This window comes from Balaenoptera musculus, chromosome 8 (assembly GCF_009873245.2).
Source record: "Balaenoptera musculus isolate JJ_BM4_2016_0621 chromosome 8, mBalMus1.pri.v3, whole genome shotgun sequence".
Lineage (NCBI taxonomy): Eukaryota > Metazoa > Chordata > Mammalia > Artiodactyla > Balaenopteridae > Balaenoptera > Balaenoptera musculus.
In genome coordinates this window covers 57,143,984-57,167,018 of record NC_045792.1, presented here as the reverse complement: position 1 = coordinate 57,167,018, position 23,035 = coordinate 57,143,984, and the positions used below count along the sequence as shown (strand labels likewise).

At 39.0% G+C, this 23,035-nt stretch overlaps 1 protein-coding gene across 1 annotated transcript in view; it reads left to right on the top strand.

Moving 5' to 3' along the window:
• Positions 1–17,203, top strand: part of PAAF1 (proteasomal ATPase associated factor 1) — a 50,622-nt gene extending 33,419 nt beyond the window's left edge. The window contains exons 7-12 of the mRNA XM_036861833.1: positions 1,766–1,960; positions 6,848–6,939; positions 8,277–8,392; positions 9,939–10,021; positions 15,251–15,333; positions 16,743–17,203. Coding sequence (XP_036717728.1) covers positions 1,766–1,960; positions 6,848–6,939; positions 8,277–8,392; positions 9,939–10,021; positions 15,251–15,333; positions 16,743–16,820 — 647 coding nt within the window. The 3' untranslated portion in view covers positions 16,821–17,203. The remainder of the gene's footprint in view (positions 1–1,765; positions 1,961–6,847; positions 6,940–8,276; positions 8,393–9,938; positions 10,022–15,250; positions 15,334–16,742) is intronic.
• The last annotated feature ends 5,832 nt before the right edge of the window (positions 17,204–23,035 follow it).

The following is a 23,035-nucleotide window of genomic DNA, read 5'->3' as shown; positions in this document are numbered from 1 at the left end:
GTGGTTGTTTTTTGTTTTTAATTTGTGCCTGTTTTTGTTTTTGTTTTTTTTAATTAGTTCTATGTTAGAGGCTTCTGCATTGTCCTGTCTAGGATATATGGGAGGCAGTAAGGAAATCCAGGGAACTCATTGCCCTGTTGTTCTTCAAGTCCTGAGGTCCCTAGGTGGACTGCTTTCTTCTTTACATCTTTCAGCCTTCTTGTGCTTGTTTGTCGTCTTATGTCCACGTTTTTTTAGTTGTAAGGGGAGGACCTGGGAGGAATGGGACTGCTCCGTCTTGGCCAGATGAGAAGTCACTCCTTTTTTACGATTAGTTCCCAATGGAAGCAGCAGGATCTTTTAAGACAGTGATTTTCACACTGAACTGTCTAGGATGTCTACTTAATTTTTGTTTAAAAAACAGGTTTTATACGACCCAGCAATCCCACTACTGGGCATGTACCCTGAGAAAACAATAATTCAAAAAGAGTCATGTTGGGCTTCCCTGCTGGCGCAGTGGTTAAGAAACTGCCTGCCAATGCAGGGGACACGGGTTCGAGCCCTGGCCTGGGAAGATCCCACATGCTGCGGAGCAACTAAGCCTGTGCGCCGCAACTACTGAGCCTGCGCTCTAGAGCCTGTGAGCCACAGCTACTGAGCCCACGTGCCACAACTAGTGAAGCCCACCCTCCTAGAGCCTGTGCTCCTCAACAAGAGAAGCCACCACAATGAGAAGCCCGTGTACTGCAAAAAATAGTAGCCCCCGCTCGCCACAACTAGAGAAAAGCCCTTGCACAGCAATGAAGACCCAACGCAGCCATAAATTAAAAAAAAAAAAAAGTCATGTACCACAATGTTCATTGCAGCACTATTTACAATAGCCAGGTCATGGAAGCAACCTAAGTGTCCATCGACAGATGAATGGATAAAGAAGATGTGGCACATATATACAATGGAATATTACTCAGCCATAAAAAGAAGCGAAATTGAGTTATTTGTAGTGAGGTGGATGGACGTAGAGTCTGTCATACAGAGTGAAGTAAATCAGAAAGAGAAAAACAGATACCGTATGGTAATATATATGGAATCTAAAAAAAAAATGGTTCTGAAGAACCTAGGGGCAGGACAGGAATAAAGATGCAGATGTGGAGAATGGACTTGAGGACACGGGGAGTGGGAAGGGTAAGCCAGGACAAACTGAGAGAGTGGCATGGACATATATACACTACCAAATGTAAAATAGATCACTAGTGGAAAGCAGCCGCATAGCACAGGGAGATCAGCTCGGTGCTTTGTGACCACCTAGAGGGGTGGGATAGGGAGGGTGGGAGGGAGACGCAAGAGGGAGGGGATATGGGGATATATGTATGTATACATATAGCTGACTCACTTTGTTATACAGCAGAAACTAACACACCGTTGTAAAGCAATTATACTCCAATAAAATTTTTTTTAAAAAATAAATTAATTAAATGAATTAAAAAAAAAACAGGTTCTAAAGCCAAAATAATAACTTGAAAACCACTGCTCTAGAAAACCACATGCCACTAAAAATTAAATCCAAAGCTTCTTTTCCATGTCTGTCTCTTGCAGCTAGTCATTGGGAAACAGGGACCGTGTTCTGTTTATTTCTGTTTTTCTGGCACTTGGATGTGCCCAGCCTGTAGTACATATCCAGTACTTGTTTGTGAAGGAATAGAGTCATTTATGCAGATCCGTCTTCTCTGCCCTTGTAGTTCCTTTACTACCTACTCCATCTGAGGGTCTTTTTTTTTTCTCTTGCCAGGTATCCTGGATACAGCCATTGTTGATCAGGGGAGGAATGTGGTATCTGGTTCTCGAGACGGGACAGCACGACTTTGGGACTGTGGGCGCTCAGCCTGCTTGGGAGTCATTGCAGACTGTGGGTCTTCCATCAACGGAGTGGCTGTGGGTACTGCTGACAACTCTATAAACCTCGGCTCCCCTGAGCAGATGCCCAGTGAGTTGATAACAATATATGAATTTATTTTGTTTCCTTATATTCCTTCAGTGTTTGCCTTAGTTTCTCCTTTTCTTCCTCGTTTTCTCCTGCTCTGTAGCTGGTATTTCCATTTTTACTGTAAGATTAATATTTGTTGCATATCTACTATGTTTCTTTTGCTTTGGAATCTACAGAGGAAGTATATGTCATAGTTACTGCATTTGAGTAAGTACAGTTTAATTTAGCAGATGAGACTAATGCCTATAAAACAGAGAACAGTAAAATTTTGGCTGAAGTAACTTAGTGATTCACTTAATGCAAATATAATAGTTTTTTGGAAGAAGAGAGTGTTTTAGGTTAGTATAGATGAGAGGTGTCACTAAAGAAATTGAACCTTGAAGGATAGATTCAAGTTGAACAGACAAGAATGGGAAGGATGGGAGAATGGGAACTGGGGCAGGGGTAGAGGTAGGGGCAGTTCACATTAAAATAGTGTGGAGGTAAAATTGACTATTGGGTAGAGACATGCTTCGTTGGGCCAGAAGTTGGCATAAGCACAGTAGGGGGAAATAGGTGAGTAGAGTGATAGCTCTGGTTGAGTCAGAATGATAAAGGTCCTAATAAGGCAGCTTGCATTCTTTTCTTATTTTTCTATGATTATAACATACTTGCCTCTCTGTTTCCATAGGACTATTTTTCTACCATCATCTCTACTTCTCGCATTTTTTTAAAAAAACAGGCTTTATTTTTTAGAGCAGTTTGGTACACATGAAATTGAGCAGATAGAGAGTTCTTGTATACCCTCTGCCCACACACCCGCACACCCTCCCCTGTTATCAGCATCCCCCACCAGAGTGGTACTTTTGTTACAATTGATAGGCCTAAACTGACACATCATTATCACTCAAAGTTCAAGGTTTAAATTAGGATTCACTCTTGATGTTGTATATTCTGTGGGTTTGGACAAATATATAATAACATGTATTTATCATTCTAGTATCATGCAGAAGTTTCACTGCCTGAAAAATCCCTTTTGCTGCACCAATTTGTCCTTTCATCCCCTATAACCTTTGGCAACCACTGATATTTTTACTGTCTTCATGGTTTTGCCTTTTCCAGAATGTTGCACTTGAAATCATAAACTATGTAGCCTTTTCAGATTGGCTTCTTTCACTTAGTAATATGCATTTAAGTTTCCTCCATGTCTTTTCATGCATTGATACCTCATTTCTTTTTTCCCATTTATTTATTTATTTATTTTAAAAATTTTTTCAAGGGGGCTTTCTCTAGTTGTGGCGAGTGGGGGCTACTCTTCGTTGCAGTGCATGGACTTCTCATTGCAGTGGCTTCTTTTGTTGCAGAGCACGGGCTCTAGGCACGCAGGCTTCAGTAGTTGTGACGTGCGAGCCCAGTAGTTGTGGTGCATGGGCTCAGTTGCTCCACAGCATGTGGGATCTTCCCGGACCAGGGCTCAAACCCGTGTCCCCTGCATTGGCAGGTGGATTCTTATCCACTGCGCCACCAGGGAAGTCCTTGATACCTCATTTTTTTAAGCATTAAACAATATTCCATTGTCTGAATGTTCCTCAGTTTATCTATTCATTCATCTACTGGAGGACATCTTGGTTGTTTCCAAGTTTGGACAATTATGAATAAAGCTGCTATAAATATCCCTGTGTAGGTTTTTGTGTGGATATATGTTTTCAGCTCATTTGGGTGAATTTTGCCCCTCACTGTGGACACACTGCAGGTGCTCTCCTCACTCTCTTAAACTTCCCATATAGATACACTGTGGTCCAAGAACTAAAATGGTTGTGACTACCACATGTTGCCTGGCCCCTCTTTGGGAATTAATTGATTAATAGGAAGAGTCTGTTTCCCAAAGTGTGATACATGTGCAGTGAGTGGTAAACAAGATCATTTCAGGCAGTACACATTTTTAATAGTTACATATTAATGCACACATATCTCACTTCAAACCTAAGATTTCATAGATACTACTTAAAATAAGGTTGAGTTTTTTAAAATTAGTTGGTTTAAAGTAATTTAAATGAAAATATTCTTGTTTCCTCTATTTCCTCACTTCCCACTTACTCTTCAACCTGCCCTAGGATGGTTTGTGCCCCAGCTACTTAACCAGCAGCAGCTCTTGTCGAGGTCACCAGTGACTCCATGTTGCATAGTCCAGTGTTACTTCTCTGTGCTTATCTTTCCAAATTCTCAACAGGATACAACATAGTAAACTCTTCTCTTCAGGACACTTTTCTTTCTTGGCTTCTGTAATACCACACTACACTGCTTTTCTTTCTATCTCATTGGCTGCTGCTTCTTAGTCTCCTTTTTTAAAAAAACATTTATTTATTTATTTGGCTGCGTTGGGTCTTAGTTGCGGCATGTGGGATCTTTTTTAGTTGCAGCATGTGGGATCTAGTTCCCTGACCAGGGTTTAAACCCGGGCCCCCTGCATTGGGAGCGTGGAGCCTTAGCCACTGGATCACCAGGGAAATCCCAGTCTCCTTTTACATGTCTCCTTTATTCTACCTTTAAATATTGGAGGGCCCTCAGCTCTACAATTTCTCTCTTAGGTGATCTCATCATTTCCATGACTTTAAATATTGTATTTAAGCTGGTGATTTCCAAAAGTATATTTAAAGCATGGATCTTTCACTTGCATTTCAGACTCTATTTAGATGTCTAATAGACATCTTGAACTTATAACATGGAGTGTTTGATTTCCTCCCACCCCAAATCTGTTTTTCCCGATCTCAGTAAATGGCACCACCATCTTCTTGCTCAAGCCCAAAGCCTGAGATTCATTCAAGATCCACCCCCACCTTTCCTCATGTCCCACATCAGCAAAGTCTGTCATCTCTACCTTCAGAATGTTGCTCATTTTTCCACCTCACCTTCAGCCTCCAGCTCTCCCTTCCTCCTGCCAGCATCCTCATCCATTTCTACCATCCATCTGTTGCCTGCAACTATTCTATAATCTAGTCTCCTCAGAGGAACCATTGTGGTCATTTAAGAAACATAAATCCAGGGACTTCCCTGGTGGTCCAGTGGGTAAGACTCCATGCTCTCAATGCAGGGGCCCGGGTTTAATCCCTGGTCGGGCGAACTAGATTCCACACACATGCCACACAACTAAGAGTCCGCATGCCACCACTAAGAGTCCATGTGCTGCCACGATTGATCCAGTGCAGCCAAATAAAAAATTAAATTAAAAAAAGTAAATGAATAAAAAACATAAATCAAGTCATATCACTCTCCTTTGTCTCTACTCTCCTCTAGCAGCCTCCTTTTTGTATTTTTTTGTTTGGTTGGTTTTTTTGGCCATGTGGGATCTTAATTCCCCAACCAGAGATTGAACCTGCATCCCCTGCCCTGGAAGCATGGAGTTTTAACCACTGGACCGCCAGGGAAGTCCATAGTGGCCTCCTTTTATACATACGTTTGGCCCTCCATATCCATGGGTTCCTCATTCAGAACACAATCCACAGTTGGTTGAATCTACGGATGTGGAACCTTTGGATATGGAGGGCCAACTCTGGGGACTTGAGCATCTGCGAATCTTGGTGTCTGCGGCAGGTCCTGGAAGCAACCTTCTGTAAATACCGAGGGACAACTGTGTATTAAAATCCTAACCCCTTACCATGGCTTATTACAAATGCTTACACTTTCTAACCCCTGCAGTCCTCTCCAGCCTCAAGTCATACCACCCTCTGCCAGGTCCACTGTGTCCCAGCCATAGGTCTCTGTTCTTTTAGCACAACAGACTGCCAGCCTCCCAGCCTTTGTCTTGTTCTTCCCTTAGCCTGGAATGTACCTCCCAAAACTTTTCACATGGCTGGCTTCTGTTTACCATTCATGTCTCAGTTGAAAAATAACCTCCATGAAACCTTTTTAAAATTGAAGTATAGGGCTTCCCTGGTGGCACAGTGGTTAAGAATCCGCCTGCCAATGCAGGGGACACAGATTCGAGCCCTGGTCTGGGAAGATCCCACATGCCGCGGAGCAACTAAGCCCATGCGCCACAACTACTGAGCCTGCGCTCTAGAGCCCACGAGCCACAACTAGTGAGCCTGCGTGCCACAACTACTGAAGCTTGCCCACCTAGAGCCCGTGCTTTGCAACAAGAGAAGCCACGACAATGAGAAGCCCACGTGCCGCAACGAAGAGTAGCCCCCGCTCACCACAGCTAGAGAAAGCCCGCGTGCAGCAACGAAGACCCAACGCAGCCAAAAATAAAATAAATTAAATTAATTAATTAAAAAAATAAATTAATTAATAAAATTGAAGTTTAAAGTTACCTTCCCCACTCATTTTCCCACTATCTACTCCCTTTTGGTTATATTTTCCTATTTTATTTCCTTTGTGGAACTCATCACTGAAGATATGCTACTTGTTTATTTGCTTATTTTACTATTTCCTATTTCTACTAGAATCTAGAATCTAGAATCTACTACTACTTGAGAGTGAGTACCTTGTCCCTCAGTAAATATTTGTTTAGTGAATGGATAGATCTCATTTCCTCCAGACCATAAGAGCCGTGAGGGCAGAGACTATCTACTTTGTTCAGCCTTGTACTCCTGCTCCAAGTATGGTATCTTTCCATATTATAGATGACTTAATAATAATATTTTAAAGTTGGGTTTATTGAGATATATTTTACATGTAGTAAAAGTCATCCTTTTTAATTGCACAGTTCTGTGAGTTTTGACAAATATGTACAGTCATAGAAACAATACCACAGTCAAGATATAAAACATAATAAATGTTTCTTTAAGATTAATAAGTGAATCACTAACAGAATAATTCAGTAAACAGCCATCAATAGTTGTGCTTTCTGGGTACTGCCAGCTGATCATCCTAGCCCATCATTGACATAGCTCATTTGTCATGCAGGCGAACGGGAGGTTGGAACAGAGTCGAAAATGCTGCTGTTGGCCCGAGAAGATAAGAAACTTCAGTGCTTGGGACTGCAGAGCAGACAGCCGGCAAGTGGTTCCTCTAAGACCTTTGAACTCTGGGGCAACCTGGGTCACTCTGTTTCTTGGAAAGCTGTTTTGAAAACATTTCTAATTTCTCTGTATGTTCACCTTTTGAAGAAGCTGCTTGAGTGAGAGGCAGTACAGTATAGTGATTAAGAGCATGGGATATGGAATAAGGGCAACATTTAAATCCTGGTTCTTCCTAATGGCTATGACATTGGACAGGTTACTTAACCTCTCTGAGCCTCAGTTTCCTCATCACTAAACTTGTCATAGTAGGATTTACCACATAGGGTTATGTGATGGGATTAAATGTCCTACTGCTTTGTGACCTTTATCAAGTCACTGGGCCTTAGTGTGCTGTATGTAAAATGATAAGGTTCTATAGATTCCCTTCTTCCTCTTAAGATAATGTGAAGATTTTCTGAGTAAAGGACTCACGCATTCAGGGCTCTAGATTAATTAATGACCAGAATATCTTTTGTAGAAGAATTGAATTTTCTTCCTTCATTCGCTGAGGTTTTGCCAAGCAGACTATGCTCTTAATTAAACTCTGAGTTTCTTGAGATTTTCTAAATTTCTTTCCAGCTCCTGTCATCATCACCCAGACAACTTGAATGATTTGGTTTGACCACAGGCTTTGTATTTTCATTTCATCTCATGACTTCATTGTGCTGGTGATGTTTCCATTTTCAAAGTTTGTTCTGGGAACAACACTATCTTCGATCATATTGCCTTTATACTCTGAATTTCCATGCTGGCTTTTACTTCCAAAGGGAAATCAAGGGTTTTTGTTTGTTTTGTTTCTTTTTTTAGAACTTTCAGTCTTTACTGTTTGAACTAACACTAAGGAATAAATAAAAGTCTAATAGTTTGGGGTTTATTTTTTTTCAGGTACATGGGGTGACTTGTGATTCTTTAAATTGCCACTTTGTTTCTTTCCCTTCAAAAGGTTGTCACAAGTGCCTTGAAGCAAAACTTAAATGTGTGAATTGCAAGTGTTTATCAAATGGAGGGTTGTGCTGAAAAGAGGGTAAAGGAGACTTTTTGGTTTCAAGGATCCCATGAGTCAATGTGTTAAGGGGAAATCGTATGAGATCTGCTGCCTCAGACTACGATATTATGTAACCTGCTTAAGTCCTCAGCCAGCCTCAGGTTCCTGAAATCCTGGGAGTGCTTCCCCCTCAGTTGTTGATGAATGCTTAGTTTAGATCGGAAGTGCTTAAATGGGGAAGAAAGCAATTCTGTACTAAAGGTAGTAAAATTCTCCTTTTCTTGGTGCCTGTGTATTCCTGGAAACAAATTAATCTTTAAACAGCATCTTTGTCTCCTACTTGTTCCAGGTGTTCCTCTTTATTGGCTCAGATGCCTTCAACTGCTGTACTTTTCTTTCTGGCTTCTTGCTGTTGGCTGGGACACAGGATGGAAACATTTATCAGCTGGATGTGAGGAGTCCAAGGTGAGTCACCATTTGTTTGCATGATGCAGGTCTTCTGCAGAGTGGAAATTTTTATTGGCTTTCACAGTGATTTAGTCTGGCATACAGATGGCTATTGAATCAAGGGTATGTTTTTCCGTTTATAAAGGTTTTCCAGTGTGAATTGTCTGATTGTTCTTATTATTCCTGGAATCACATTAAAAGGTAATTTGATTCATACTGTCATGATTGTCATGATTGCTTTGGAAATTAAGCTTAAATAATGAACTAACATTTCACTTACAATAATTGTGTAAAACTTTTCATTTTAAGGAGCTTAGTAATTTTCTTCATGGTATTAGATCGGTTGGCCTAGGATTGATCATTTTTAGTTCAGGTAAGCCAGCTCTGATTCTTTATTTGGCTGTGATCATAACCTATCTAAAATAGGCTTTATCCTGGTCTTAAAGATATCCAAAGGGAATCCACAACCTATTTGTCCCAGGATTTAACAGTTTCTACAATTCTGTCCCTTCCTCCTTCTGTTTCCTTCCTTTGTTCAACTGATATTTATTGAATGGCTTCTGTAGGCATTGGGCTTTGGGCAGGGCAGTGAAAAACAGGAGTAAAAAATAAAAACTATGCCTTTGAGGCATTTGGAGTTTAATAGTAAAGATGAACAAGTAAAAGACTGTTATGACGCAGTGTGGTCAGTGGTCTGACAGGGCTACACACAAGAATTTGAGGAAACATCGAGAAGGAGAGGGAAGAAGGTGAGACTGCTTCTCCAAGGAAATGAGGCTTTAATTGGATCTGGTCTAGTAGAAAGTTACCAAGTAAAGAAGAGAAGGACCTGGCTTAGGTAGAATAGCATATAGAGAAGCATGAAGGCATGTGAAAGTATGGCACTTTAAGGGACCTCTGTGTAGTTTAATGTGACAAGTATGTACCCTGCCGATGGAGCAGTGATGAGAAGTGATGCCAGACAGGAAAACAGGAATTTGCTTAGAAAGGACTTACATACCCTCCCAAAGAGTTTGGACTTTATTCCAAGAGCAGTGAAAAAATTTCAGCTGAAGAATGACTAACTTGTACCTTTTCTTCCATAATTTAAGTTACTTTATTTTTGTACTTGTTTTTGCCTCCATGGAGATAGGGAACCTGATTACTGTTATAAAGTCACATATATGTAATTGATTCTCACCTTCCTCTTTCATTTTACAGAGCCCTGACAATTTTAATATTTCACAATTGTCTTAATTCTGTCTATAAATAAAACGATTAACATATTGTTAACATTGTTATCTTAAACCCTTGTCAGGCCTCCCCTAAAAACTGGAAATATCGGAGGTGACTTAGTTCGTTCAGCTCAATAACATGTTTAGATTCACTCCAAGGTGGTTTTGAACGGACTACCTTGATCTACTATTCAAGGATTTTGCCAGGAAAGAAACCATATGAACGTTTAATTTCTGTCCACATTTGTCCTTTGTGCTGTTACGCAGTTAGTGCTGTATGTTGAATATAGTCAAGCATTGCTTTTGAAGGAAAAAAATTGTAAAATTGCCCCATTTATTCTGAATCCTAGGGCTCCAGTACAAGTCATCCACAGATCAGGAGCACCAGTTATGTCCCTGCTGAGTTTCAGAGACGGATTCATTGCTAGTCAAGGTGGGTCCAGGGGCCAACTGAGGGAGGTGATTTTATATAGTTCAACTAAACATAGGTTTAAGTTCCTGGTCTGTGGCAGGGCTAGGCTCATAGTCCTACACGATTCTTTGGCATACTGTACTTTTTACATAGTGTTTAACACCCTACTTGTAATTGTCTCTGCCCCCTCCAATTTGAGCTCCTTGAGAGTAATGACTGTGCCTTATTCATCGTGTTATCCCCAGCATTTAGTTCAGTGCCCACTATGTAGTTGGTGCTCAATAAACATTGTCAGAGTAAACGTACTGGCCCTTATTGCAAATCATTGAGAATTCAATAACAAATCAGTTACAGTCTCTGCTCTAAAGGAGCTCACAGTTACTAAGGCAGACAGACATGTGGACATGTGATTGAATACCATTTGATAAGTACTGCAGCAGAAGACTATATGGGAACATGGGGAACAGCTAACTCGAGTGGTAGGAGTGCTGCAGGGATGTCTTCATGGACTGGGTGATGTGTAATCCAGTAAATATTTTACCAACTGGAGATGTAAAGATGCACATTGAAAGCCAAAGCTATAGTGTGTGCAAAGTCATAAATAAGTGAAGGGGGGCAGAAAGAAGGGATCTATCATTTATTAGGTGCCTAGCATGCAGTAGGTACTGTGTTTGATGTTTTATGTGCATAGTCTGGGTAAAGTGAGTACCTTGGTGTAGCCAGTGCAAAATATTTGGAATGGAGTTTGGGAGTGGGGTTGGGGAAAATACATGGAAGAAGGTGTCCATTAAGGGACACTGAATCCTCATAGGAATGATGTAGGTGAGGAGGACTGGTCTATAGGCCTGAAGGGACCACCTTATGTGAGTATTTTGGTGTATCAGTTAGGATGTTTTTGGCTGTTAGTAACAGAACACCCAACTGAAAATAGCTTCAGTAATTAGGAAAATGAACTACTTCACTTAACAAGACATTCAGGTTTATGGTGGCTCCACATTAGATTAATTTAGTGATTTGAAAACAAAGTCAACAGAGAGACTAAGAAAAGTTAACTAAGTCAGTTTGGTATCCTGGATTGCATCCAGGACATTAAAGACTGGTGAAATCCAAAAAAATATAAACTAAAACCGGCCGAGGGGCATATGAGAACTTTTTGAACTATCTTTGTAACTTTTCTGTAAATCTAAAATTATTCTAAAAATATTGTTTAAATTTTTTAAATTTAAAAAATGAATAAAAGCTTTAACAAGGAAAAAAGAAATAAAATCAAGAACCCAGCTTTGCTTCATCTTTTGGCACTCTCCTCCCTAGCATGCTGACTTTTGTCCTCAGGTTACAGCGCAGGATAGCTGCAGCAAGTCTCATCTTCATGTAATATAAAAATTGTTACCCTTTTTAAGAATGAGGAACATTTCCTCAGGAGCAGCCCAGCAGACTTACTCTCCTATGTCATTGGCCAGAATTATATAATATATGACGTGCCCAGAAGACCTAAATAGACATTTCTCCAAAGAAGATATACAGATGGCCAACAGGCACATGAAAAGATGCTCAGCATCACTAATTATCAGAGAGATGCAGATCAAACCCACAATGAGGTATCACCTCACACCAGTCAGAATGGCCATCATCAGAAAGTCTACAAATAATAAATGCTGGAGAGGATGTGGAGAAAAGGGAACCCTCCTACACTGTTGGTGGGAATGTAAATTGGTACAGCCACTATGGAAAACAGTATGGAGGTTCCTTAAAAAACTGAAAATAGAGTTGCTGTATTATCCAGCAATCCCACTCCTGGGCATATATCTAGAAAAGACAGAAACTCTAATTCAAAAAGATACATGCACCCCAGTGTTCATAGTAGCACTATTTACAATAGCAAAGACGTAGAAACAACCCAAGTGCCCATCAACAGACGATTGGCTTAAGAAGATGTGGTGTGTATGTATGTACAATGGAATATTGCTCAGTCATTAAGAAGAATGAAATATTGCCATTTGCAGCAACATGGAGGGACCTAGAGCATATTATACTAAGTGAAGTAAGTCAGAGAAAGACAAATATATGACATCACTCATATGTGAAATCTAAAAAATAATACAAATGAATCTATATACAAAACAGAAACAGACTCACAGACATAGAAAACAACAATAGGCGACCAACAGTATCCAGATTTCCATGGTCATCTCTCTGATATAGGTACCCTTCGTCCCTGTCAAAACTGGTGCCTTATTTCCCTAGCCCTTTGATTTCCAGACCATAGCAAAGAGTAATCAGGAATCTGTAGACCTAATTTTTCTAGCTGTCTGCACTCCCTCTCTCTCAATCTCTTTCTCCCACATGGCTGGGCATCAGATAGTGATGCAGTTGTACTCTATATAAAACCTTAAAAAGAGTACAGCTGGCATCACCTTGTGACAGCTTCCCTTGATGCTGCTGCCAGCACTCACGATCCTATTTTTTTTTATTCCTTTTGCTGCCATACCACACTCTTCCCTTGAAATCTCTGCAGTGTGCCCTCCATCCCTATCCCTCTGTTCAAACTGCCCTCTTGAAGGCCACCAATCATGAGCCTCTTGCTAGATCCAGTGGCCTTTTATGTGTACAGTCCTCTCTTGTCCAGTAGTCCCTAAGCTTCCTTGAGGACAGGTGGCATGTCTTCTTCGTCTCTGTAACCCCAGCTCTTGCACAGGACTGAAGAATCTCAGCAAATGTTTGTTGAATGAGTGAGTACATATGTTTCATCTTTCATGATTCTTAGTGATAATGGATTCTGTTATTTCTTTCTTTAAACTATGAGGTCTTTTGACTTTGGTGATACTAATTAATCTCCTGATCATTCTCTTTCTCCAGTTACTGCTCCTTTCCCTGATTTCCCTGGTATTTTGCCTAGCATGATTCATGGTTTACTGTAGGTTCTCTAATTTTTTGTTGATGTTGAATCCTTTTGCTCTTCCTAGTATTGTTGCCATCCCTGAACCAGAGATATTTCCTGAGTTCAGCCTTTGTCCTTCTACCTTTTCTTCTCCATGCTTCCTCAAGGACCGACTGTACTCATGGTGTTAGCTGTTAATGATTGGAATCCATAGCTCTAGCCCTGATCTCCTACTTAGCCTTTATTTTATTGGGCAGTTGCATGATATAGAAAAAGCATAGATTTTGGATGCAAACTGACAACCTAATCAATGAATTTATATCCTCACTCCATCACTTACTATTAGATTCAGCTCTATGAAATTCCTAATATATGGCCATTTTTGATTTATAAAAATGGCAGTTGTATATCGTTTAATCTAATAGTCCTATGACCTTTGTAAACCACTTCACTTTTCTAAGTCTCAGTTTACTTAGAGATAAAATAGGTACTCGACATAAAGTAGACATTCTGTAAGTAATAGTTTCTTCTTACTCCTATAACTACCCCTTGCCCTATAAGCCCTCCTAAAAAATGTTTCTTCTCATCATGATCCAGTGAAAAAGCACACACTCACAAAAAGTAGAATTATGCTATAGGGAAAGATATGTGGAAGTATCAAAGGAATAGTAAGTGTTACAAGAGGTTGATGGGAGGAAGGGTTTACTATATGGGGTGGTTAGAAATGGCTTCCTAGAGGGAATGGGAATAGAGCTGGGGCTTATCAAGTAGATTTGTGTATAGAAACTTGAGTGCAGAAGAAGAGCTATGGTAATCAGACTTTCTTATCTCCCCTGTCAATATTTCTATAAATATCTCTAAAATATCTAAGAATTCTTTTTTGGAAAAGATTATTTTTAATAATAATAATGCAAGAAAGGATAAATTCCTCCTGTATGCTGCTGGTTGCAGTATAGATTAACAGATAAATTAAAATTGATTAACATGTAATTTGGAAAGCAGTTTTTCAGATTTCCAAAAAGTTTCAAATGGTTAATTAATATCTTTTGATTCTTTTCCAGGGTTCTATACAAAGTCATAATCTTAATATAGAAAAAACCTTATGCATAAAGATATTCTTTTATGCAGTATGCTCTCAACCATGTAAAATAAAAATTTACACAGAAAAGGTTGGAAAAATACATTAAAATGTGAACAGTAATTATATTTAGTGGTAGATATGGGTGATTTTTTGCTTCTGTTTCTTTACTTTTATTTTTAATTTTTTTTCTTTTTGGCTGCACCGTTCAGCATATGGGATCTTAGTTCCCCAAACAGGGATTGAACCTGTGCCCCCTGCATTGAGAGTGCGGAGTCTTAAATACTGGACCACCAGGGATGCCCCTGTTTCTTTATTTTTAAAGTTTTCTTCATTGAGCATGTGCTACGTTTATATTAAATAAAACAGGAACAAAAAAGTCACCCATTCAGCAGTTTATAGATCATTCCAAGTTTCATTTGACCATGCTCTTCTGAGAAAATTAAGTTTAAAAATTAGATATACTTTTATTTTCTTGGTATAACTTTTCTCCTTTGCCTGATTTATGTGGTCAAGTTTATAGATTGAAGAATAATTTGGGAGCATAGTTGTTTTTTTTATGTATATATAAATTTATTTATTTTTGGCTGTGTTGGGTCTTTGTTGCTACGTGTGGGCTTTCTCTAGTTGTGGCGAGTGGGGGCTACTCTTTGTTGCGGTGCACGGGCCTCTCATTGCAGTGGCTTCTCTTGTTGCGGAGCACGGGGTCTAGGCACACAGGCTTCAGTAGTTATGGCACGTGGGCTCAGTAACTGTGGCTTGTGGGCTCTAGAGCGCAGGCTCCGTAGTTGTGGCGCACGGGCTTAGTTGCTCCACAGCGTGTGGATCTTTGCGCACCAGGGCTCAAACCTGTGTCCCTTGCGTTGGCAGGCGGTTTCTTAACCACTGAGCCACCAGGGAAGTCCCGGGAGCATAGTTTTCTTAAAGAAAACATTTATTCAGGCAAATTCCCTGTTAAAAATCATTGTCTAGGATAAGTTTGCAAATATATGTGTAAGCCTACAGTTGCTTGCTCTGTGCCCTTGGCAGTTATTGCTAATCAAAGACAACTCTTCTTCCCACTGAGCTTGCACTTGGCCTTCAGATCCTCTCAAGCCCAGCATTTTAGGCAGTCACTGTAGGTCCTCATATTTGGCCCACATAATGAGTCCTGTCTACCATTCTGTGTCTTAGACAATCTTCTTTAGGCTAGTGATGTACAGAAATAAACTAAAATGTTGAGGGGTTTGTTTTTTTTTAACTTTAGCATGCGGCTATCTCTTCAGTTATCTTAAGTTTTCTTTCTGCCTTTTAGGTGATGGAAGCTGTTTCATTGTCCAGCAAGACTTAGACTATGTCATTGAGCTCACTGGGGCTGACTGTGACCCTGTGTACAAGGTACAGACCTGAGAGGAGACCAGGCCTGGGTGATTCTCACCTGGGACCTAGGGCTTTTGAGGGGACTGAATCCAGCTACTTTGTGGTTATTAGGGGTAATACAATACTACGGGGTGGGATAGGAAGAAATAATTTTGAGTCAGAAGTGACTTCATCACTTACTGGATCTGGAAACTTAAAAAATCACTTTACCTCCTCAGTCTGTCAATTTATCTGTAAAATGAGGATAACAGTGAGATAATGCATATGAAATTTCTTTGTATATTTTAAATATTCTGTAAATATTAGCTATTATTACTATTGTTGTTGTTATTATTATTATTTAAGTTCAAGACTGATTTGGTTAGAGTGAAAAGAGAAAAATGAAAGGGGAAAGAGTATTTGTTGACCAGACATTGTTCTAGATGTTTTTACATATATTATCTTATTTAATAGTTGTTATCATCCCTTGAGGTATAATATTATTATTCCTGTTTTTTCTTATAATTTAAAAAAATATATATAATTAATGCATACATGTAAAAATTCAAACAATACAGACTTGTACAGACTTAAAAGTCTGCTTTAAGACTTTTTTGGTTCCACTCTTCTTTCCTGAAGTAACTAGCATTAATAGTTTGGCATGTATCTTTTAAGACTGTTTTTGGAGAATTTGCACTTACATCTTTGTGTATTTATGTAAATAATATAGTTTTGTCTTTACTTTGTACATAATTGGGATCATTCTATATGTATTCCTCTATGACTTGGGTTATTTTACATGGCATTTTGGAGCTCTTTCCAGACAAATGAATATATAATAGATACATTTCATTTTTTAAAATTCCTGCATATTCTGTATTGTGAATTAACGTATCATTTTCGTTTTACAAATGAAGAAATGGGCCCAGAGGGGTTGAGAAAGTTGCTCTAGGTCATGCAGCTACATATTAGCAAAGCTGTGATTAAGCTGACTCCAGAAATCGTGCCATTTCCATTAAATTAGTGGTGCTTAGCCTTCTTTGAGTCTCAGACTACTTTGAGAATTTGATGAAATCCTCCTCAGAAAAAAAAAGGCACATTTTGAGAACTTCTTTGCATATAATTTTATGAGGTTCAAGGATACGCAGGCCTTTCTATGGACCATCTGCTCCCCCAGTACACACTGTCTGCGCTACACCATGCACAATGCTAGTGGGTTTGTTCTCCACTTGGTCACTTAGTTTCTCTGTTCTACAGAAGTAGTCATGAGCCCCCTTGATTCTGGCCAGCTATTTTTTTTAATATATATCATGGATATAAGTCTTGTCTTTGGAGTCAGTAAAGCTTCTCAGACCCCTTTGTACTAGTTGGGGTCAATGACAAGCCTCTATCTTTTTGAAATGGAAGAATCCTGGGCTTCCTTTGAGCTGTGAACTCTTGTGTTCCAGGTAGCCACATGGGAGAAGCAGATCTACACGTGTTGTCGAGATGGTCTTGTGCGACGCTATCAGCTCTCTGACCTCTGACCCCTTGGGAAGAGGAGTCACAGTTAATGAAAAAGATTGACTCTGATCAGCAGTGAGCAGAAACATCATCAAGGACCATGGAAGGACCATGGGTGCCCTTTATTGTATTGGGTACCCTTTGGAAGCAACAAAAAGTCAGCTGCATTGGCCCATGTGGAGCTATCATTCCATGACAGGACGCACTTTGAAGTGAGTAAGAAGCTCACATGTGCTCACTGCATTTGTCCCAACTTCTCCCTTAAACTCACCCCAGCAACATAGGACAAGGATATGGATGTTTATAGTTTGATCTCACACCGATTATGTTAAATGTTTACAAGGACCAGAGGACTGAAGCCTGTTCTCTGGAGGAAATAAAGAAAATATGTTTGGAGGAGTCTGAATTTGAGAATCTTTGTTAAATACTCCTGGCTTTAGCAAAAAGTCAGTCACGGTGATGGGATTCCCTTCTCAGGCACTTCCTGTTAGCCTGCCTATAGGGTAGGACTACTTGACAGTAGCAGTAAATATCCCATACGCAACCTGGGAAACATTGTTAGAGAGGTAGGGTAACCAACCTTCCCAGTCTTCCTCGGACTGAGGGGTTTTCTGCTACATGCCTTCTGTCCCAGGCAAACTGATATGATTGGTCACCCTTTATACAGGTGACGAAGTTGAATCATATAATTGTAAAGGCAGCGTCTGTCAAAGTGTGGTCCCTTGAACACCTGTATCAGATCACCCGGGAACTTGTTAGAAATAGAAATTCTTGGAAACCACCGCCCCACCGACCCTTTCAGACTTAAATCAGAAATTCTATGGATGGGGCCCACAATCAGTATTTTAACAAGACTCCCAGGTGATTCTGATTCTTGAGACCTAGAGAAAAAAATGGTGAAGGGCAATTTAGTCATAGATGGAACTCAGGGCTCAAGGGATGGCCAGGCTGGTCTATAGGAGATGAGGCTGGAGAGGTTGACAGGGTCCAAATAGTGAACAGCCTTGAATGCCAGGTAAGGAGCTTGAACTTCACTTGATTGGCTATGGGGAACCACAGAAGGGTTTTAAGCAAGGGTACAACATGGTCACCTCTTTTTTTTCCTTAAACATAAAAATGGAATCATAATGTATGTATTCCATGGTTTATTTTCACTTAGTATCTCTGAGTTCTTTCCGTCTTCGTACATTTAGACGTTCCTCATTCTTTTTTTTTTTTTTAATAAATTTATTTATTTTTTATTTATTTTTGGCTGCACTGAGTCCTTGCCACTGTGCACGGGCTCTCTCTAGTTGTGGTGAGCGGGGGCTACTCTTCGTTGCGGTGTGCGTGCTTCTCATTGCAGTGGCTTCTTTTGTTGCGGAGCACGGGCTAGAGGCACATGGGCTTCGGTAGTTGTGGCACATGGGCTCTAGAGCATAGGCTCCGTAGTTGTGGCACATGGGCTTAGTTGCTCTGTGGCATGTGGGATCTTCCCGGACCAGGACTCGAACCCATGTCCCCATCATTGGCAGGCGGATTCTTGACCACTGCACCACGAGGGAAGTCCAGACCTTCCTCATTCTTTTTTTTTTGTATTTTTGAATTTTGTTTGTTTTTGTATACAGCAGGTTCTTATTAGTCATCAATTTTATACACATCAGTGTATACATGTCAATCCCAATCTCCCAATTCATCACACCACCACCGCCACCCACCCCCGCCGCTTTCCTCCCTTGGTGTCTATACGTTTGTTCTCTACATCTCAATTTCTGCCCTGCAAACTGGTTCATCTGTACCATTTTTCTAGGTTCCACATATATGCATTAATATATGATATTTGTTTTTTCTCTTTCTGACTTACTTCACTCTGTATGACAGTCTCTAGATCCATCCACATCTCAACAAATGACCCAATTTCGTTCCTTTTTATGGCTGAGTAATATTCCATTGTATATATATACCACATCTTCTTTATCCATTCGTCTGTCATTGGGCATGTAGGTTGCTTCCATGACCTGGCTATTGTAAATAGTGCTGCAATGAACACTGGGGTGCATGTGTCTTTTTGAATTATGGTTTTCTCTGGGTATATGCCCAGTAGTGGGATTGCTGGATCATATGGTAATTCTATTTTTAGTTTTTTAAGGAACCTCCATACTGTTCTCCATAGTGGCTGTGTCAATTTACATTCCCACCAACAGTGCAAGAGGGTTCCCTTTTCTCCACACCCTCTCCAGCATTTGTTCTTTGTAGATTCTCTGATGATGCCCATTCTAACTGGTGTGAGATGATACCTCATTGTAGTTTTGATTTGCATTTCTCTAATAATTAGTGATGTTGAGCAGCTTTTCATGTGCTTCTTGGCCATCTGTATTTCTTCTTTGGAGAAATGTCTATTTAGGGCTTCTGCCCATTTTTGGATTAGGTTGTTTGTTTTTTTAATATTGAGCTGCATGAGCTGTTTATATAGCTTGGAGATTAATCCTTTGTCCATTGATTCATTTGCAAATATTTTCTCCCATTCTGAGGGTTGTCTTTTCATCTTGTTTATGGTTTCCTTTGCTGTACAAAAGCTTTGAAATTTCATTAAGTGCCATTTGTTTATTTTTGTTTTTATTTCCATTACTCTAGGAGGTGGATCAAAAAAGATCTTGCTGTGATTTATGTCAAAGAGTGTTCTTCCTATGTTTTCCTCTAAGAGTTTTATAGTGTCCGGTCTTATAATTAGGTCTCTAATCCATTTTGAGTTTTTTTTTTTTTTTTTAGTATCAAGACAAATATATGTGTAATTTGATTACAAAGCGGAAATGATAGAGAATAGGGAAAAGTTATTGAGAGTGTATTTCTGCAATGCATTTAAAAGTTTGTTTTAGTTTATCTAACATTTAGGTGTTTTACACTAGAAAAACTATTCAAAACGTCTAGTCTTCCATACTGCCACAAGTAGAAGTTCAATACATTAATTTTGAATTGATGTTAGTTTGTTTCAATATTTTCTTTTTTTTTTTTTTTTTTACACACACACACTGTATTTTATTTTTACAAGAGATAAATAGACTGACACCAAGCATTGTACATGGATGACCACAACAAAAGCAACAATGATTGCAATTACCAAACATGAAACACACTCATACTATGTCATAATATTGACATTCAGTCCAGTAATCCTCCACTGTAACAGCTCCTTTACTTTGCAGTGAAAATTGATTTGTATATTCTTTGCCTCTGAGTCCTTGTGGGATTTTTTTTTTTTTTAAATTCAGACAGAAAGTCACAAAAATTATACTCATCCTCATCAGTTCACTCAGTCCCATGTAATTAATTTTTTTTTTCATCTTGATCTTTTGTTAGCACTTTTATGAGTTCATCAGTTTTTCATTAGAGTTCTGAAAATGCTTATTCATTCAGTTCAGCAGTACAGTCAGTTACCAGAAACCTGTATTTGTCAGAGTCTTTTCCATGAATTTCTTGAAGATGAAACCCTTTTATAGGAACATATTTGCAAAATCATCAGAGTACACCCAGAACTGTCTGTAAATGACAAAAGACTTAAAAATGACCACGGTTAAAGATTTGATGAAAGTTCATAATAATGCAGTTGACAAGAAAATTAGTTATTTCTGAGATATACATTTTAAAGTAATAACTAGGATTATTACTTATAACATTATCCCAGAACATATAAGATTTTTAGAAATTTCATGTAATGTCTGAAACATTTATATTAACATATTTCCATACATATTTCCATACAAATACAAATATAAGATTTTTAGAAATTTCATGTAATGTCTGAAACATTTATATTAACATATTTCCATACATATTTCCATACAAATACAAATATAAGATTTTTAGAAATTTCATGTAATGTCTGAAACATTTATATTAACATATTTCCATACAAATAACCCAATGAAAGTTTAGTATTAGTTGTTTTGTTTGTTTTTTTATACTGCAGGTTCTTATTAGGCATCAGTTTTATACACATCAGTGTATACATGTCAATCCCAATCGCCCAATTCAGCACACCACCATCCCCACCTCACCGCAGTTTTCCCCCCTTGGTGTCCATATGTCCATTCTCTACATCTGTGTCTCAACTTCTGCCCTGCAAACTGGCTCATCTGTACCATTTTTCTAGGTTCTGCATACATGCATTAATATACGATATTTGTTTTTCTCTTTCTGACTTACTTCACTCTGTATGACAGTCTCTAGATCCATCCACGTCTCAACAAATGACTCAATTTCGTTCCTTTTTATGGCTGAGTAATATTCCATTGTATATATGTACCACATCTTCTTTATCCATTCGTCTGTCATTGGGCATGTAGGTTGCTTCCATGACCTGGCTATTGTAAATAGTGCTGCAATGAACATTCGGGTGCATGTGTCTTTTTGAATTACGGTTTTCTCTGGGTATATGCCCAGTAGTGGGATTGCTGGGTCATATGGTAATTCTATTTTTAGTCTTTTAAGGAACTTCCATATTGTTCTCCATAGTGGCTGTATCAATTTACATTCCCACCAACAGTGCAAGAGGTTTCCCTTTTCTCCACACCCTCTCCAGCATTTGTTGTTTGTAGATTTTCTGATGATGCCCATTCTAACAGGAGTGAGGTGATACCTCATTGTAGTTTTGATTTGCATTTCTCTAATAATTAGTGATGTTGAGCATCTTTTCATGTGCTTCGTGGCCGTCTGTATGTCTTCTTTGGAGAAATGTCTATTTAGGGCTTCTGCCCATTTTTGGATTAGGTTGTTTGTTTTTTTAATATTGAGCTGCATGAGCTGTTTATATAGCTTGGAGATTAATCCTTTGTCCATTGATTCATTTGCAAATATTTTCTCCCATTCTGAGGGTTGTCTTTTCATCTTGTTTATGGTTTCCTTTGCTGTACAAAAGCTTTGAAATTTCATTAAGTGCCATTTGTTTATTTTTGTTTTTATTTCCATTACTCTAGGAGGTGGATCAAAAAAGATCTTGCTGTGATTTATGTCAAAGAGTGTTCTTCCTATGTTTTCCTCTAAGAGTTTTATAGTGTCCGGTCTTATATTTAGGTCTCTAATCCATTTTGAGTTTATTTTTGTGTATGGTGTTAGGGAGTGTTCTAATTTCATTCTTTTACATGTAGCTGTCCAGTTTTCCCAGCACCACTTATTGAAAACTGTCTTTTCTCCATTGTATATCCTTGCCTCCTTTGTCATAGATTAGTTGACCATAGGTGCGTGGGTTTATCTCTGGGCTTTCTGTCTTGTTCCATTGATCTATGTTTCTGTTTTTGTTCCAGTACCATATTGTCTTGATGACTGTAGCTTTGTAGTATAGTCTGAAGTCAGGGAGTCTGATTCCTCCAGCTCTGCTTTTTTCCCTCAAGACTGCTTTGGCTATTCGGGGTCTTTTGTGTCTCCATACAGATTTTAAGATTTTTTGTTCTAGTTCTGTAAAAAATGCCATTGGTAATTTGATAAGGATTGCACTGAATCTGTAGATTGCTTTGGGTAGTATAGTCATTTTCACAATGTTGATTCTTCCAATCCAAGAACATGGTATATCTCTCCATCTGTTGGTATCATCTTTAATTTCTTTCATCAGTGTCTTATAGTTTTCTGTATACAGGTCTTTTGTCTCCCTAGGTTGGTTTATTCCTAGGTATTTTATTCTTTTTGTTGCAGTGGTAAATGGGAGTGTTTCCTTAATTTCTCTTTCAGATTTTTCATCATTAGTATATAGGAATGCAAGAGATTTCTGTGCATTAATTTTGTATCCTTCAACTTTACCAAATTTGTTGATTAGCTCTAGTAGTTTTCTAGTAGCATCTTTAGGATTCTCTATGTATAGCATCATGTCATCTGCAAACAGTGACAGTTTTACTTCTTCTTTTCCAATTTGTATTCCTTTTCTTTCTTTTTCTTCTCTGATTGCTGTAGCTAGCACTTCCAAAACTATGTTGAATAATAGTGGTGAGAGTGGACATCCTTGTCTTGTTCCTGATCTTAGAGGAAATGCTTTCAGTTTTTCACCATTGAGAATGATGTTTGCTGTGGGTTTGTCGTATATGGCCTTTATTATGTTGAGGTAGGTTCCCTCTATGCCCACTTTCTGGAGAGTTTTTACCATAAATGGGTGTTGAATTTTGTCAAAAGCTTTTTCTGCATCTATTGAGATGATCATATGGTTTTTATTCTTCAATTTGTTAATATGGTGTATCACATTGATTGATTTGCGTATATTGAAGAATCCTTGCAT